The sequence below is a fragment of the Trichosurus vulpecula genome, chromosome 5 (genome assembly GCF_011100635.1).
Source record: "Trichosurus vulpecula isolate mTriVul1 chromosome 5, mTriVul1.pri, whole genome shotgun sequence".
In the NCBI taxonomy this organism is placed as follows: Eukaryota; Metazoa; Chordata; class Mammalia; order Diprotodontia; family Phalangeridae; genus Trichosurus; species Trichosurus vulpecula.
The window spans coordinates 7,824,284-7,843,891 of record NC_050577.1 but is presented as its reverse complement, the minus strand read 5'-3'; the positions used below and the strand labels follow the sequence as shown (position 1 = coordinate 7,843,891).

General features: G+C 41.8%; 1 protein-coding gene across 1 annotated transcript in view; it reads left to right on the top strand.

Moving 5' to 3' along the window:
- The window catches only part of LOC118850186 (diacylglycerol kinase beta-like), a 230,445-nt gene that overhangs the window by 32,740 nt on the left and 178,097 nt on the right, over positions 1-19,608 (top strand). Inside the window, exons 4-5 of the mRNA XM_036759405.1 lie at positions 5,405-5,478; positions 13,278-13,352. Of these exons, the coding sequence (XP_036615300.1) occupies positions 5,405-5,478; positions 13,278-13,352 (149 nt within the window). The remainder of the gene's footprint in view (positions 1-5,404; positions 5,479-13,277; positions 13,353-19,608) is intronic.

Below are 19,608 nucleotides of genomic sequence, written 5' to 3'. Positions count from 1 at the left end.
TTGCTAATAATGGACTTCTTAAAGTAATAAAAATGGTAGTGCTTTATCAAGATTGAGGAAAAAGAACTGCCAGAAAATTAATTTAATCCGTAAGCTTTAAAAAAAATACATCATGAGAAAGCATTGAATTGCAGCCGCGTTTGCATATAACTCACTGACAGCGGGAGATGTGCGCGGCTTAGAGAAGGTGATTAATCATAGTTAAGAACATTCATCTTACTTCTTTCTAGCTAACCAGCATAATGATCAGGATTATTATTTCTAATTAGAGGAAGTAATAGATCATGTATAACCTTAGCATGAGCCTCATTAATTAACCCAAGTCCTAGGGGACTTCATGTAGAGATAGTTGGGTTCTTCATCTTTGTCATCACCGAGGCAGAGGTTTACCCCTAATACTGATGATCACAGGTTATGGACATGGTAACACATCCCAAGAATTGATTGAAATGGAAAAGATGCAAACACTCACATGCACATCCTCCATGGATGCATCTGTGTAGAAAAGCTCGGGAGCCATTGATAGCATGGATGCCCCAAAATGGACATTTGAAGGTAGAGCTCTTAGTCATAAAATTTTACGTTATAGCAAAGTTTCCCAAAAGAGACTTTTGTCTGGGAAAAGTACGGCTTTCCTAGATAATGTTATTCCCCAAGAATAAGAGTGTTTCTCGGTGGATACTCTACTTTCTCCTCCAATTCAGCGTGTTTCAAACAGAACTGTTCATTTCCGCTTCCTCAGAGTTGACTCCCCATCCTGACTCTTCTGCTTAATTCAATGGAAAATCATGGGTTCAGTCTATAATTAATGCTCAGGCACCCACTTTAACAGACTGACCTTTTCAGGCCAGACCTCCATTTCCTTCCCATAGCTAAAGAGAAACCATGAGAGACCAGAAGGACCTCCTTTCATTATCTCAAGAACACACCCATAGGATTGGACTTCATGAAGGTTTTTCCATCAGGGACCATCAAAAGGAAAAGACATAAATTCACGTACCAGATACAAAGGAAGGTTTCCACACCATGTCAGTGGCACTGACTTTTCATGAACTTTGGTCTAGGGGATTCACAAGACTTCCTTGCTGAAATGGTTTATCCAATCCGTGTTGGTAAAGCAACAGGCCAGCTTTGGATAGTGATTAATCACTCCCAGAAATATATATACACACACATACATACACATTTATTTATATTTATATACATATACGTAATATATCTATATGTATGTGTTTGTGTGTTTATATATATGTGTGTATATATACATGAATACAATAGCTAATGGGTCATGAGTTCTGTTGATGCTTCCTCTTCTGATCTCTGGGCCTTTCCTGCCATTGCCACAGTCCCACTCCAGTTTAGGACATCATCACATCTTGCTTTCTCTCTTGGCGTGCCTCTCTTGGCATGCCTTCTCTCTTCCTCCTTCACTTTATACTTTGTGATGCTGTCACACAAGAGGCCGAAGACATTGCTTTCATACTTTCATTACACTGCTCCCTTGATTAAAACAAAACAAACAAACAAAAAAACAGAAGATACATAGTGACTCTATCCCCTGCAGATCTCAGATGCAGACATTTTATCTTCATTTGGAAGGTCTTCCCCAATCAGACCTGAAATTATCTTTCCACTTTTGCCTTTCACAAACTCCATGGTCCAGTTGTGTTGGTCTAGACCAGTATTTCTTAACGTCTTTCTGTGTATGATGTACTAGACTCCTTTGGTCCTCTAGTAAAGTTTCCAGATTCCTGCCCTGCCCCCCACCTCAGAATTAAACATGGATTACAAGCAAGTCAATTATGTTAAAATGCATTTATCCAAATTTATGTATAAATCATGCACTCACACATTTATTGACCTCAACTTAAAAATCCTTGTGTAGCCATTGGATTATATATTCTGACTTCGAAGGGGCCTTAACAATTAGCTCCTTGTCTCTTTCCATGACCTCAACAAGTGTGCAACTTCCTGTAATTAAATACCCCATCACCACCACCAGTGACAGAAAAGCTGACATCTGGATGGTATGTCTCTCTTCACATCCAGACAAAAAGCTGTGGTTTACACTGAGCAAGACAATTGAGTGTAGCACAAGACTAGCTCCTGTGGTGTGAGGGCTGCTCATCTACCCTTGGCGTCTACTTGGCACTCATGCATGGCAGCCCCAGTAAAACTGTCATGGCAGATGGGCTAAAACAGGCTGAGGGTAATTGAAAGGCCTCAAACCCAATGTTGAGTTAGGGGGTGTCTACCCCAAGCACGTGAAGATGTTCCAATGGCCATGAAGGCAGCTGACGCAGGCACTGTGAAGCACTTAGAGTTTGGTTAGACACAAGATTCCAAGGTTCAGCCACTGCATCCCAGGCCGTCACCAGTCATCCTGACTTTTGTCTTGCTACTGGACCAGAAAGTGAGGCCGACAACTTTGTGCAACTGCCTCATTTAAATCCAATTCATTCTCAAGGCATCATCCTGTGATGTCAATAGTCCTCTTTGAAAACAAAGGACAAACAACAACATTGAGCTAGAATATTCCTCCTTGTAACTTTCACCCATTGGATCCTGTTACGGCTATGCCTGAGGGGCAGTACGGCAGAGAGGATGGGGAGTCAGAAGATACTAGTCATGTGGATCAAGGACTTCTCCCAGCCTGTTTCCTTACCTATGAAATGGAGATGATAGTAGTACATGTAACATCTACCTCCCAGGGTGGTGTGAGGCACCATTCATTGAGACAAGGTCTATGGCAAACTGTTTAGTGCTACAGAAGTGACCGGCCAATATGATGACACAAAAGAAGTCTAACCTGCCTTCCACAGGACAGACTGATAAATATGGGAGTCTCCTCCTCCTATGAATTCAAGATCTTTTAAAAGACTTTTAAAATACTTTAAGTCTTAAAAGACTTTTTCAAATACTTTTAAAAGACCTCCATAGGAAAATGTTTCAAATGCCCACCTCCTCTGCGGGACCAGTTCCATTTTCATAAAATACCTGAATGCCCAGACCCTAAGAGCCAGAAGGGACCTCAAAAGTCATGTCCTTTAACCCACATCCCAAATTAGCTTCCCTACAACCTGCCTGGCAAGGCCCATCCTGGATGACTTCCAATTACCCCCAGGATTCAAACACAAAGTCTTCTTGTGGCATCTAAGAATTTCCCAACCTCCACTTTCTTATTTTTCCAGTCTTCACACACTCCCTTCCCCTCCACACACTGGGAGATTTCAGCTCCACTGACCCACCTGCTGCTTTTTCACACAGAGTTCCAGTTCTCATCTCCATGCCTTTGCAGAGACAATAAGCCATACCAAGAATGCATCCCTTCCTCACTCCCATCTCTTGAAATCCTTGGCTTCTTTTCAAAACCATGTTCAAATTTCACCTTTAGCAGGGGGTTTTCCCGGTTCCCTCCCACCTCCCTTCCCCATTTGAGCCTTTCCATCACCTAATGTTACCTTCCTCCTACCTAATCAATCAGCAAGTATTTCTTCAGCTTAGGCTGTGTGACAGTCACAGTACTAGGCACTGAAGATAAAGCCATAAAGAATGGAAATCTTTCTCTCTGTATCTGTGTATAACTAGTGATTTTCTTGTTATGTTCCCCATTGGAATGTAAGTTCCTTGAGTGCAAAAATAGTGTTTAGCGTTTTCTCCTTTCTTTGTATGCCCGGTGCTTATCACTTGATTAGTCATCAGCCACTTAGGGCCTTCAGTTGTTCTATAGAAGACACCCAGCATGCAAACTGTTTTAGGGAGCACAACTCAGATGGGCTGGCCACTGTGGTTTGGATGCAGAACACACCCTTGCCAAAAAGACTATTTTATGGAAAACTCACACTGGCCAAGTGTTCACACAGTGGTCAGCAGAAGCGATACAAGGACACTCTCAAGGTCTCTCTCAAGAACTTTGGAATTGATTGTGTCACATGGGAGACATTGGCACAGGATCACTCACTATGGAGTGCCCACATCAGAAAAGATGCTGCGCTCTATGAAAAAAGCAGAATTGAAACTGCTCAAAGGAAACACAGGATGCACAAGTTTGGAGTATCCACTCCAAATGTTCACATGGACTATTTGTGCCCTACCTGTGGTAGAGCATTCTGAGGTTGTATCACCCTTATCAGCCACAGTTGGATGCAGTGAACGTTGACTGAAGCATAGTGATGTCATTTTGGTGCTCTTCAAGAACGAAGATCCACAACCAACCACAACTAGAAGACGCTGATTACTGACTACCATCCATAATGTATTCTGAATAATTGGCAAGGTGTCGTGAGTGCCTGGTTGTCCTTTTTTTTCTTCTTCTTTTGTAATCCATATCACACTGTCATGGGTATAGTCAGATCTTAGGATGAGTTGTTAAATGAAATCTTTTAAAAGTTAACTTAGAGCAGACAAGTTGGGAAGAGTTTCATGGACACAAAATAGACACTTGTGAATGATGGGATGAGAAGGTGGAGGGATAAGAGTGAATCCTAGAGGGGTTCAGAAGCAGAATCATGGAGAGCTCTCCTGGTAAGAATCAAGGCAAAAACAAGGAAATTCAGTAGAGTGATGAAGGGAACTCAGAGCTCCTCAAGAGGGAGGTAAGAAGAAAAAATACCTGAGAAGAAGGATGTTGACTAGGAGAGTGAGGGGCAGCAGTCAGAACTCACAGATAGAAAGTTTCTTCTTCAAATTCATGGGGAAAATCAGCATTTGGAGAGAAGTGTGTAAAAGAGCACTAACTTGCTGACCAACTCTGGCCAGCCCTCAGTCGAGTTTGCGCCATCACTGTGATGGCTCTTCCTCATTTGATGTCCATAGCAGGATCACCATTTGGGTAGCCCAGCCCAGCCTTCCATCTCACCTGTGACACTCCCTCCTTCCCATTATCATATACTTGTCCTATTTCTCCTTCCCTAAAGACTTGGCCAAGACCAGCTAGTGAATTTGGAATTATAGAAATGTAGATTTGGACCTGGAAGGGACCCTAAAGGCCATGTCCTAACTTTGCAGAAGAGGAAACTGAGGCACAGAGACAAGAAGTGAATCTGATGATTCTTAATCTGATGTTCTTTCTCTCTCTCCACAATGATTGCCGGTAATCACAAGCTGGCATGAGAGCTTTAGAGCTGGAAGTCACTTTGGGGGTCCTCTAATTCAAACCTATTGTTTCATGGAGAACAGAGGTGCAGCGAGGTCAGATGACCTGTCCAGGGTCACAGAGGAGGTCAGTAGCAGAGTGACCCCACATCTTAATGGATAAGCTCATTCTCCCTCATTGTTCAAAGCCACAATAATTGAATTTGTTCGTTCTCTCCAGCCCCACATCCCATGTTTGTCATTCTTCATTTGTTCATCTTTTACCAGACCAGACCACAAGAACTAATGGCCTTGTCTATTTTTTCCCTAGATTACTCCAATTCCTGGCACTCACCCACTGTTGGTTTTTGTCAACCCCAAGAGTGGTGGGAAGCAAGGAGAAAGGTTTGTGTTCTTGGCCCTACTTATTCTGTGTCAGATATGTGTAGAAGCATTGGAGTGAACATAGTGATGTGACATGGCATAACCAGAATTAATGATTTATAACTGAATGTACCAAGAGGCAATGTGGAGTAATGGTTAGAGACCTGGCCTCCTAGCCAGAAAGATGTGAGCTCAGGTTCTGCTTCTGACATAGCCTGGCTGTGTGACCCTGAACTACTCAGTGGCCAAGGTATCTCTGAGTCTCAAAGTTATGCGAAGATGATGGTTTATGTTGATAGAGGGAGTTTTCTCTCCCAGAAGTTCAGTCTTCTAATGAAATCACATGCCCAGACCTTCTCCTTAAATTAATGTCCAAGTTGTGATTAACTCAGGTTGAAATCTATGGGAGAAGTCTTGGTCTGATTTCTCCTCCATTTTTCATGGATATTTTATATGTAGAGATATTTTAATATAGTAATGGGGATTTTTATGAACTTTTTTATTGCCTTAGTTCAGGAGTTGGTATTTTATTTCATGCTATTAAAATAATCCACAAATCATTCACTTTTGTTTCCTGCGATCCATGACCACAGAGGCTAGGATCATAATTATGTCACTATGATTCTTCCACTCTTAGGCCTAGCAGAGCGATTGTGTATTTGAGTCTATAGAGAGATCATCAATGTACATTTATTTAAAAAATGACATAAGGTCATGGGGTGTTTAAGAGGAGGGTTGGCCATAGAGTATGTATATCACAGCTGTTTGCAGAGCTGTAACTAGGGTGAACCACTTGGGGCTTTGCCCTAGGCTGCTACATCCAGGAGGGCATTCTTCTTCACAGCCAACCCCATTTTTTCTGTGCCTGCTCTGCCTCTACCATTCAGCAAAGAACGCAGCCCCAGGTCTGCATCCCCCAAAGTTCTGTCAAAATGGCACAGCTCCTTCTGCATGACTGCCCCCAAATGTGCTCATGTTCCCCCTACATCCTACCAGAGTTTGAAGAGTTGGGACGTCATCCATGCTTTGGCTGTTCAAAAGGGCCTAGGGTTGGAGGAATCTTTTCAGCAAACATTATTGGAGGAAGGAATGACCCCTGCCCATCCCTGCCAGGGGAATAAAATACAGGGGTGTACACACACACACATATACACAGGTGTATACGCCTATGGAGACACGAAAGTGTTTATCTCTATTGTGTACTTGTGAAAATACATTCGTGTGTATCTGCACGTAGGGTCTGGACCTCCGATTACACTGATATAGGGAATTCCCCCACAAAGCAGACAGAAGATGAGCTCTAACTTACTGTCTTAGATATCTGTCCAAGGGCCCTGAGCTATTTAGTGACTTGGCCAGGGTTGGCCCAGGTCAGGAAGGGCCAGAGGCAAGACTTGAACCAAGGTTTTCCTGAATCTCTGTTCATTATATCTGTGTGCATACCGGTCTGTAAATGACCTCGTATGAACTAACTCTCTCTCTCTCTCTCTCTCTCTCTCTCTCTCTCTCTCTCTCTCTGTCTCTCTCTCTCTCTCTGTCTCTCTCTCTCTCTCTCTCTCTCTGTATCTCTCTCTCTCTCTCTCTCTCTCTCTCTCTCTCTCTCTCTGTCTCTCTCTGTCTATCTCTGTCTCTCTCTCTCTGTCTCTCTCTGTCTGTCTCTCTCTGTATCTCTCTCTCTCTCTCTCTGCCTCTCTCTCTCTCTCTCTCTCTCTCTCTCTCTCTCTCTGTCTCTCTCTCTCTCTCTGTCTCTCTCTGTCTGTCTCTCTCTGTATCTCTCTCTGTCTCTCTCTGTCTCTCTCTCCCTCTCCCTCTCCCTTCTCCCCCTCTTCCTCTCTCTCTCTCTCTCTCTATCTCTCTCTCTCTCTCTCCCTCTCTCTCTCTGTCTCTCTCTCTCTCTGTCTCTCCCTTTCTCTCCCTCTGTCTCCCTCTGTCTCTCTGTCTCTCTCTCTCTCTCTCTCTCTCTCTCTCTCTGTCTCTGTCTCTCTCCCTCTGTCTCTGTCTCTCTCCCTCTCTCTGTCTCTCCCCCCCCTCTGTCTCTATCTCTGTCTCTGTCTGTCTCTCTGTGTGTGTGTCTCTCTCTCCCTCTCTCTGTTTCTCTCTGTCTCTCTCTCTCCCTCTCTCTGTCTCTCCCCCCCCTCTCTCTGTCTCTCTCTGTCTCTCTCTCCCTCTCTCTGTCTTTCTCTCCCTCTCTCTCCCTCTCTCTCCCTATCTCTCCCTTTCCCTTCTCCCCCTCTTCCTCTCCCTCTCCCTCCCTCTCTCTCTCTCTCTTTCTCCCTCTGTCCCTCTCCCTCTCTCTCTGTCTGTCTCTCTCCCTCCCCCTCTCTTTCTCTCATTCTACTGCTTTCTCTATTAACTCTATATCTATATAGTAAATCTTGGATGTGCATTTCTGTATGTCTGTCTGTTGGGGATATAGCTGTACATACATGTGTGTTTACACCTCCAATCCAATCCAGTCCACCTTTATTAGGCACCTATCATGTGCCAGGCATTGTTCCACGTGCTGGGGATACAGCTGATAAAGAGACAGACTGTCCTTGCCCTCCAGGAGGTCACAGTCTGATGGGGGGTGGGGAGGAGACACTAGGGGGTTCCCTGCATGAAGCTATCTTGTTCCCTGAAGCTAAAACCAAGCAGAGTAGCAGATGTAGAGTGCAGTGAGCTCCAAAGCACAGCTTCTACCCTCTATAAATGAAGAATTGGGAGGAGTTTGAGATGCCACCTTCCAGCCCCCCAAATAGAGCAGAGAGGAGGCTGAAGGAGGCCAGTAATATCAGTCAGGTAGTCAAGGCTTGAGTCAGCAGCCTGGTGAGGAGATTAGAGGTGGTGAGTTTAACCTGGGAGAGGCAGCTTGTTTTGTGGAGCTGAAACCAGATAGAGCAACAAATGGAGATAGACAGACAGACAGATACATGAAGACAAACATAGAGAGATATGTACACACATTATATATTAGAGAGATATAGGTAGATATCTCAGCTAGCCTTCATACCAAAGGTGCTAATCCTCCCTACACACCACACACTCCCCTGTGCAGGGCTGCGCATCCACCTGTGGGATCCACCCCACTCTCACCTGTCGCTCCAAGAGGACATAGCATGGGCGAGAGCATCACCCTGGTAAAACCAGTCCAGCATGTGGGCTAAACCAGGTTGAGGGAAACCATCAGTTCTCAAACCTGAGTTAGGGGGTGTCTACCCCAAGCACGTGAAGCCTTCCCCAGTGGAAGGGGCACATAAAATTCTTTATTTCAATGGCCGTGAAGGCAGCTGAAGCAGAGCCCGTGGAGCGCTGACAGCCTGGTCAGACAATGAAGAAGCAAGGTCACGCACTTTATCCTGGGCCATTGATAGTTGTCTTGACTTCTGTCCTGCAACTGAGCTTCAATGACCAGATGAGAGAGTGAGGCTGATTACTTTGTGTGACTGCCTCACTTAAATCCAATTCATGTCCAAGTAAAGACATCACCCTGTGATGTTATTGACCCTCTTTGAAAACAAAGAATGAACAACAGATAAATGTCTACCATAGCTATATCTATATGCCTTATGTAATATATATAATATACTATATATATATATATATACACACCTATATATAAAAGAAGAAAATAGAGTTACACACACGTATGTATACGTATACATATATACAGTAGGTCTTTAGTTGTTAACATCTATTTTCCCCATTGAAAACTGCATTTCTTCCTTATGAAATTTCAGAGAGATTAATTTAGGTTTAGGTATTTTTTAACACTAAGTGAATGGCAATAATTTTGTGGAATAAGTGATTTTTTTGTGTGTTTTTCCCCTGGATTTTCAAAAGCCTCCCCTTCCTCCTCCCACACTAGCTTGGAAGCCTGGAGGTTTAATTTCCACATACATTTTCATCATTTAGCCATCAGGGGCTCTGAGACTGTTTCTCCATAGACCCATTCATTGGTTTCCCATTAGAGCGGAGCCACATACCCTGTTCTCTAAACTGTTCTTCTAGAAGCTCAACTCCAGCCCTGTGCATTTCCCTCTTCCTCTTCTCCTATGCCCCTGTTTTGTTCTTTCTCTCTGCTCTTTCCTTCCCTTTTCTTCTCCCTCTGTGTTTCTTCTACTGAAAACATGGCCCAAGAAGGGATCTGGCTGCATTTCCTGCTTCTATAGCCCTGAGCTTTCTAGTGGCCTTCGCTTCACTTTTCTCTGCATTCATTTCTTCAAAAAAGAGGCGAATGACTCTCAGGGCCCACTTCAAAAAGTTGTTGCAAGCAAAGCCTCAGGTGGGGCTTCAAGTGCCATAGAAATATAAATGACCTGGTTCGTTCGCATTTTCCTTTTCTAAATGTCCCCTGAAAATATAGAATTCCATCTTGGGTCTGGTCTGAGCATGCCACGCTAAGTCCTAGCGATGCTAGTTGTCATCAACACGGTGATGATGGTGATGACAATGACTGTGATGACTACAATGACAATGGATGGTGATGACCACTAGTGTTAATTAGCGAGCTATATAAGAGGGCTACTTATCCCTGCACAAGTCACCTGTACTTCTCTACTTGTTTCTTAGGTTGGATGTTTTGTAATTGTTATTATGAAGTTTTCTCTTCTCTTCTTGAGGGTACTTGACCTCACCTAATTTTGGGTGAAATAGGACTAAAACTGCGTTAGTGCGGTGAGATACACAAACATTCTTTTTTGGAGTGTGTTTCAACAATCCGGCTAGCAGCTACTGTGGCTGTGTAAAACCACCAACAACCAGCACACAGAACACTGCAAGCCCAGGTTCCTTTGATCTGCTTTACTAAGAAAAGCAACGTTAAGGGGTTAACAATCTCAGTTTAATCAAACATGCAAATATCATTCACTTAGTTCAGGGGAGAAAGCCAGCACCCTGAACTTCAGAGCGAACACAAACAAATTACAAACATCAACAGACAGACCTTGTCTGATTCAAATCTTATTGCATAGTTACCAGAGTTTAACAAAGTCCAAACATCCAGGTTTACAATCTGGAGGGCTCTTAACTACAGCTGCCCAGAGTCTCCACGTCAGCACACCACCAAGAGTGAGAGCTCTAAGCAAATAGCTCTGTCTTCTTTTTTATGCACTCTTTAGCTGTCATCTGAGTGACCAGAACTTAAGCTCTTACTACTGGCTCTTGTCTTAGCAACTCCCCTTAGGACCCTGGGGGCTTCATGCCCTCATGGGCTTAGCACCTAGTAGCTAGGGGTTTGGGGCCTACTTGGGAGTGAAGATACAATCAAACCTCCCTTCATTGGCCCCACCTGGAGCCCCACCTTAGTTACCAATGCAGAGTGATAGGGATGAGAGGAAAAAGCTCATGAGGGAAGGAGCTCACAGGAAGGTTCCATTCCTTCTCACTGTTTGAATCCATTCAATTTCCTCATAATCTCTCCTTTTTTGCCCACAAACATAATGTGAAAGACTTTGTCAAATTCTGAATGAATTGGGTGCTGAGCAATAAAATTAATGGGCTTACATTGAAGGCTGATTGTGGAAGCAATCCTTTGTATGCAATGGCTCATAGAGTACCATTATCTTGTTTAGCCATAAATATGCCCATAAAGGTTCTTCAGAACCCCAAACATGCCCCAACTTTTTTTTGTTACTATGACAATTCATTTTTTTCATTCTTTTCAGTGGAGTTCACCTAGACTTGGTTCAAAGACATTACCTTTGGGCTGCCGTTATTTTGTATTTAATGTTCTGCCAGGTTGCGAACATGACTGCTTCTGGTAATTGCTTAAAATAATTGTGATGTAAGTGCCTACCATATAGACACACTGAAAGCATATTCAGAATCAATTTCATCATATCTCCATCTCCATCCAACATCTTGGATGGTGTTGAGGAGGAGGCTATGATCTTCATCCTGTCCCTATGATGTTTTCATTTTTTCGGATTGGGCTCCTTATCTTGAAAGCTTTTCATTCCATGTAGTTCTGAGATAATGAACATTGAGGTATTCTTCTCTCTTAAAATATTATTCTTTAAATTTTATAGATTGGTATTACGTCCAGGGGAAATGTAGATAAGGAAGTTTGGTTTATGATAATAGCACAATTCCAAAAGAGCTTAAAGTTGTTCTTAATAATATTAATATGCATGTATAATTATGCTTACATATCCCTCTTGCTTTTTATCAGTCCACCTACTACCAGATTTAATGACAGATATACCAGATGAGTTGACAAGGACAGCAGAGTTATCAGTTTTATTCCTTTGTTATTCACACCCATAATGCACCTTCCCCATAGCTCTCCTCAGAAATGAAAAGTTCAATCTTTTCTGTCATGACTGTGGTCATTTTAGGTTTTAGCGTGGAATTGGATTTTTAGAAGCATCTTCTCTCATGTTACATGAACTGCAGTTTCACATGTAGGGAGATAAGGACTTCTTCCTCTCAGGGAAAAGCCTCATAGATGTGCAAATGAATGCCCAGAAGTAGTCATAAGAGGAAGAGTCACCCAATGGGCATGGGTTCAAATCCTTCTTCTCACACTTGGCAACCACTTGCTATGACTTTTCTTCAAACTCATCTGTGGTTATGGGATCCATTTTAGTGCAGGAAGTCTCTGACCTGGGGGCCATTAGCATAGATGAAATCCTAAATCCTTCATAAGATTTTTTTTTCAGATGAGGAAAGTAAGGTACAAAGAGAAACTGTCACTTGTCCAATGTCACACAGGGAATAAGTGGAAGAAATCGAATGTGAACCAACATATGTAGATATTTAGAGAAGTGTGCAAAGCAGCACCCTCAATGATCACTAGCAAATATGGGAATTTCATCATGGGGAGATCACAATTCACAAAATCTGTTGTTTTCCTTATTTCTTACTAATATCCAGGAATAGCATGAATTATGTTTGATGCTTGAGTTACCAGTTCATTAGATCTATCAGTAAAGCCCAAGAATATCTGAGATGGAAATATGTTCTTACCCATCATTCCTAGCCCATGGTTTCAAAAATCGAATTCTCCACTCCTTTTATGATATTTGCATTACATTAAGTATACTGTAAAGTGCATTTACAAGCACACCTGGGCCCACCAGTCGGCCATCTTCCTCAAAACCTGAAGGAAGGTGGGGATGGTGACAGGGAAATCTGGGGCTTCTATTTGGTTCAAAGATGGATAGACTGTTATCTGTGCAAAGGAGTTGTTGAATTAGTCTCCCAATTCTCAGAGTCAAGTGTGAGAGATGTTAGTGTTAGACCTTGTGAAGAATGGAGATCTGGGGAAAACACATTTTTACAAACATATATGTGAAATGGGATCAGAATCATGACAGCGTCCATTTGGGTAGAACCTAGCGTCTTCTCCCTGCGTGTTAGCTTGGCAAGGTGCCCCTAAGTTTCAGTCATTGCCAGGATTTATTTAGATGAAGCATTTAAACAATTCAACATCTACGGCAAAAACATTTATTCTATCTTCAAAATGAGCCAGCCTTAAAATGTCCTTATGAAGGGGAAGTATTTCCAGTAGTAGTTTAAGAATATCAGTGTAATCGTCTCTAAATTGGGATCCTTTAGTGTCCTTTCATTGGTGCAAGGGGCTCTCTCTGATTACTTTGTGCCTTTGTCCCTGAGCTCCTCTGCTGCACTTAGGAAGAAACTGCTTTAAATTGTTTTGCTTCTGAGATTTTATTACGCCCTAATGGTATAGCTTCCTTTAAAATATGACTTTGAAATGATACCTAATAAACATGTTAGAATTTATTACAAAATTTTCTTTTAAAAATAATATAATTGTTCTTATCACTAAATAACTGGTTTTTGGTTTGTTTGTTCTCTGATTTCTTTCCACCTTACAGAATCTACAGAAAATTTCAGTATCTCTTAAATCCTCGCCAGGTTTATAGTCTTGCTACAAATGGACCCATGCCAGGGTAAGTCTGAGGCTAATGTCATTATCATTAATTCATTTAATACTCCCTAATTAAATAAGCAGACTGATATACCTAGAAATAATGTGATTTGAATGCATCAGCCAGACCACTAGGGGAAAAAAGTGTAATATCACTTCCAAAACCAGATCCTGGCTTCCAAAATTGCTAATATCCTGTTTCCACTATTTTTCTCATCCAAATGTGTTGGAGGAAAAGAAGGGCAAAAGAATCAAGGAAGGGTGAGTTCTCTGTCCAACTGAGGAAGCTGAGAAGCTGAACCAGCCCCTCTCTCTCCTTATAGTCCAGAACTCTCACAGAGTAAGAGCAGGGAATCTCACCAAGAACATTATCTTGTTTAGGCATAGATCTGCCCATCAAATGCTCACTAACTCAAACTGATATGAACTGCAAAGGATCCTTTACAATGCTCACTAACTCAATGTATTATCATTCCTCATTGTCATCCACTAACAGGGAGATCTCTGTTTTCAAGTATGGCTTGTTATTCCTAGAGGCATTAGGGCAAAGGAGTTGTTTAGCTTATGGATTGCACATTTCTTTTTTATAAAGCTGCCCAGGGGAAGTGGAAACAAAGGCATTATTAATTGGGAACCAGTTTGGTCATTTGCTCTTCCTACTTTTCCTATTGACTTTTCTTAACCGTTCCACCATAAAATTTAGTCATGGATCTGCCAGATACATGGAGGGGGATGGTTGGACAAGATTCACCTATTGAGAGCAAGGCAGCATGGTAGGCATGGGAGGTGGCCTTGGAGTCAAGGCCCCAAGTTGAAATTACAGCTCTGATATTTATTAGCTGTGGGGATCTGGATTGAGTCATTATCCCCTCCCTTCCTCCAACTTCCTCATCTGTTCATTCAACTCAGTGAGACAAATATTTGTTCAGCAACAGCTTTGATAAAGGCACTGTGAGCAGTGCTGGAGATATATGGGCCAAAATTCTGGGCAGAGGGTTGAGAGAAGGGGGGGGGTGCAAATTGGCAAATAAGTAAATACAAAATGAAGAAAAGGAACAATAAATCTAAGTATTAGAACTGGAAGGATCAGAAATAGCTGGATTTTTTTTTTTGGTGGTGGGAGGTTGGGGACATTTGAGCTAAGACTTGTCAGGAGCTAAATTCCAAGAAGTAGAGGGTAGAGAGAGAAAGAGCATGCCAGAGGTGAGGACACAGCCAAGGCATACACATAGAAACAAGAGTGGGAATGTCAGATACCAGGAACATCGAGGGAGCCAATGAGGCTGGGGAATAAACTGCATGAGGGAAGCTAAAGTGAAATGTGGCTGAAAGGCTAGGGTGGGAGCAAAGCCTCAGACCTGCCATAACAGGAGAAAGGTCTTTAGAGTCGCCATTAGGAGACCCAGGCTCAGGTCTAGAGTTCACTTTCTATAGAACATTGGGCAGGTCACTGACTATTTCTGGATCACAGTTTCCTTTTCCTTAGATTTCATTAAGGGGCTGGTAGGTTAAGTGATCTAGGAGGAGTTTCCAAACCAAAATCCTGTGATGCTGCAACCATTCTTTTTCTGACTGGGTTGTTGTGAAAAAAAAATTCACAAACATTTGAACATGCAATAGGAACATGAATGATTCTGATGTTAGTTTCTGATGAGGATGATCCTTGGTTAGACTTGAGGTTATATTGACTGTTCTCAGGACCGGACTCCATGGACACTGCCCACGTCATATTAGTCTGGATTTATTTCTTCAAATTCCTTATTCATCTCCATTTATCTTTAATTTATACCTTGAATTTACATGTCTTGCCTTCAGGTAGGATAAAATAAAAAGGCAATTGGTATAACCTGTTGAGAATCTACTGATGAAATCCTTTTGCATTTACCTTCTGATGCCCCCCCCCTCCTTTCCATCCCAAGTGTGAGTCCTAAACAAGGAAATGCCTGAGCATCGAGCATCTTCTGAGCACATTTATTGGTCCTCCTTATCACAGGTTACTGCAGGGAGACAGGTGTGCCCCATCTGCTGGAGGGCCTTCCAGGCTCTGACCTCACAATGACCTGGCCATAGAGCACTGGGGACCCTAGTACTAATGCTTAGTGAGATTGCTCATCCCTGTTAGAGGTAGAAAGGCAAGGCCTAGCTATAAATCAGGAAAGAATAGGAAACTGGCAAAAGGCAGGCGGGTATAATTTGTGTTGCCCTTGGTCAGTCAGTCAATAAGCATTTATTAATTGCTCACTATGTGCCAGATACTCTGTTAAGCATGAAAAATATAAAAAGAAAAAGAAAGAAAGATAAAAGTCCTGCCCTCAAGGAGCTTACAATCTAATGGGTGAGACAAAAAACAAACCAATATATACAAACAACTTATATGCAGGATATAGATAGGAAATAATTTAAAAAGTTAAGGCACTAGAATTAAGAGGAGTTGAAAAAGGCTTCTTGGAGAAGGTGGGATTTTGGTTGGAACTTAAAGGAAGCCAGGGTGGTCAGTATTCTAGGCAGAAGCATGGTGGCTATCCAGAGAGAATATTCAGAGCCAAGAAATGTTTTTAATTAGAGGAAGCCAGCTGTGCCCCTTCTCTTCTATTGATCACCTTCTAACCACACCCCTCTCCTTCCCATCATTTCACCTTTCATAGTAATGCCCCAGCATAGTGTTGGGTACTGCAAGATGGGGTGGGGGTGAGCGGATGCCAACAATGTTCTCATAGCACATGCATAAGTCACCTCTGAATGTTATTAGAAAACTGTCCTATGATCATAACTGCATCTTTGCAAACTGCAAAAGGCTGATGCATAGAGTCAAATTGATTTTCTAGTCTTCTGTGACTCAGAAAACAGTGGCATGCTCAGGTAACAGATTAATGCTCAGAAAATAAAATGATAATTTTAGCCTGATCAGCTCCTAGGCACTTACTTGCCAATTTAGTCTCAAATCCATTAAAATGCATTCCTCAAGACTAGAGGAATTTGGCCTTTAACATAACACAGTTCATCGTTAAGGTTCTCTCTTCAGTAAGAATGATTTTCTCTAATTATAAATGTGTATGCATTACACACACACACACACACACACACATGCATGCACGCACACACGCACGCACGCACACAAACACACTCAGCATATTGGGTTATACAGATGTACAATGGGCTGCCTTGGTCAACATGGGGTTCCTCCTATTCTATCTCCTCAAATAAAGTCCATAGCACCATTGATCATGAAGGAATTCTAATTCATGTGGAGGCAGGGGGACGTGTGTGACTGGAGGCTAAGTCCCTTCCACCTTGGATGTTCTGTGATTATATGATAGTAAAGAATGTATTAGACATTCTGATTGTTTGATTAATATGTAATTTGGAAATATATATGTATTTTTTCAAATACTTGGTGCAATACTCTCTGGTGCAGACCTATTGATAATAGCTTTCATATATACTGGAATCACGAATGAATATTGGAACTTGCTATGTCTAACATTCAGATTAGTTATCTAGCAGAAAGACTAGACACGGCCATCCTGAAGATGATTAACGTTGTCAAAAGCAAAATATCTTAGAAGTCAAATGTGCAAGAATATGGGCGTATACACTATGTACCATTCATGTCAATGTATAAATAAGTATATAATATGCATTATATACATATACACGTGCACACATATATATGCACTCATGTACTCTGTGTATATCTATGTACATACAGATGTATATGTTTATGCATATACATATATATATGTATATATATGTACAGATTAAGAGGAGGTAAAGAAAGGGGAAGAGGAAAAGGGACAGGAGCAGCAAGAAACAGAAGAGGGGAAGTACAAGGGAGGGGGAGGGGAGAGTATAGATTACATAAAATATTTTCTGGATGGAATATATTTTATGTCTAGGCCTACTAACTACAAACCTAAAAAGTCAGCTTTATTTCCTACCCCCATTTTCCAATTAATTCTGTTGTTGTTGTTTTCAATGATCAGCCAGGGAGTGGGGTATGGGGAAGAGTTCACAGTGGTTAGTCACTATTACATACTTAACTAAAATTTCTATGTCACTTTTGTTTTCTTTTTATTTAAGATTAATTTTCCCCAGTTACATGTAAAAAATGATTTTAACATTCTTTTTTAAAACTTTGAGCTCCGAATTCTCTCCCTTTCTCCATCCCTACCCCTCCTCATTGAGAATGCAAGCGATTTGATATAGATTATGCTTGTGTAGTCATGCAAAACGTTTCCATAATAGTCATGTTGTGAAAGAAAACAGACAAAGAAACCTCTCATGAAAAATAAAGTTTAAAAAAAGGATGCTTCAATCTGTATTCAGACACCATCAGCTCTTTCTCTGGGGATGTATAGTATTTTGCGTCATATGTCCTTCAGAATTGTCTTAGATCATTGTATTTCTGAGAATACCTAAGTCCTTCACAGCTGATCATCTTATAATATCGCTGTTACTTTGTACACAGTACATTTCACTTTGTATCAGCTCATTTAAGTCTTTCCAGGTTTTTTCTCAGAGCATCCTGCCCATCATTTCTTATAACATAATAATATTCCATCTCTATGTCACTTTTCTAATAACTTTCCTTTATAATTGTTGTTAGATTCTCAAGATATCAAGAGGTGACAGCTGTTTCTTTTAGCTCAGTGATTAGTGGATAGGAGGTAGCATGACACAAATCCCCAGCCTCTTCCTGTAGGAAAGGGTTGCTTGTATAATCAGTGGCCAAACTGATGCGCCATATATAGTGGTCTGCAAAAACCCAACCCTGATGATGCCATCAAATTTAGCTATCAAAGTGGAAGGGGTGGAGGAAACTACTTAGAATGGCTGATTCTCTTGTCTCCAGTACAGAGATATATTTGGTCCATTTCAGTTATTTTCTCAATTGATTTTTCTCCAGTATCTTCTCTTGAGAAAAATAAATGAAATGCAGCAGGTGGACACAGGTATGAAATGACAATCTTCTTGCAATGAACAGATTACAGAATAGATCACAATTTTCTTAGTAACTATGATCCATATATAAAAAAATATAGAGAGATGCCTTAAAAAACTTTCAAAATATTTTTTCCCAAAAATTAAGAGCTCTTTAATAGACATAAGCAAATGTTTGATTGGAAAAGGAGATGCCCCACTTGGCATTGAGAGTAAGGTATCTCAAATGAGTGGCTAAATTCTGCCCTGGGTCCTACCCACACTTTATTCAAAGACCCAGAGAGAGGCCTGGAACACATCCAGTCCATCTTCTGGAAAGGCTTCCTGGGAGCTCATGAGTGAAAATTGCATAGGATGAGAAACTATGGGTGGGTTGTAATCTATACCAGAGGAGGCAGTACAGTATATACTTCATCACTTAGATGAAGCATTTTTAGCAAAAGAATCCATGCTAAAAACAGGGCTTCTGTAGCATTGTGGTAGAAGATGTTTAAGAGCTAGGAGCAAAATCAAGTCTTCCTGGGGTTAGCAGCAGTCAATGTGTTGGGAAGAACACCAGTCCTCCTTTTGGAAGACCTGGATTCCCATTCTGGCTAAAGTGCCATAGGAGTACTAATATGGGATGGCAGTCAGAGAAGCTACCTCTCTGGTCTCTGGGTGGGAAGAGAGTAAAAACAGTCTTTATTTACTCCCCCCCCTCCCCTAGTGTTCACCTGTGCCTTATTACTCCAGACAGTATTGGGATCCAGGCAGGTCACATATGAGCAGTAATGGAGAGATCTGGTTATCCACCATTAAGTGGCAAGGTGGTGCTTAAGAATGAGCTTTGGGTGAGCTCTGGATGGACATATTCACTAGCAGTGACATGTTGGGCAGTTTGAGCTTTGTTTATAGTAGGAACAGCTTTTGTGACTCTTAAGGTGGTTTTAAAAGGGAGAAAGTATCAGAGATTTTAGTCAGAATCCTAGAATGTTAGAATGAGTATGGGCCTCAGAGGCCATCCAACCCAATCTGGACCAGACCAAGAATACTGACTCTGATAATCCCACAAGAGGTCATCTGTCTTCTCCAGTGACAAAGAATTCATGACCAGCCCATTTCTTTTTGCAATAGCTCTGCGTTTTAGGAGGCCCTTCCCCCAAACACCCACAAACACACATCAAGCCTAAATCTGCCCTTTAAAAACTTCCAGCCATGGCTCTGAGTGTTGACCCTGTGCTGGCTCCATGAGACAGAGTCTATAGGTCTTTAAGATAACTGTGATGTCTTTCCCTGAACTTTCTTTTCTCCAGGCTAAATATCCCCTTTCTTCAACTAATTCTCATATGGCATAGACC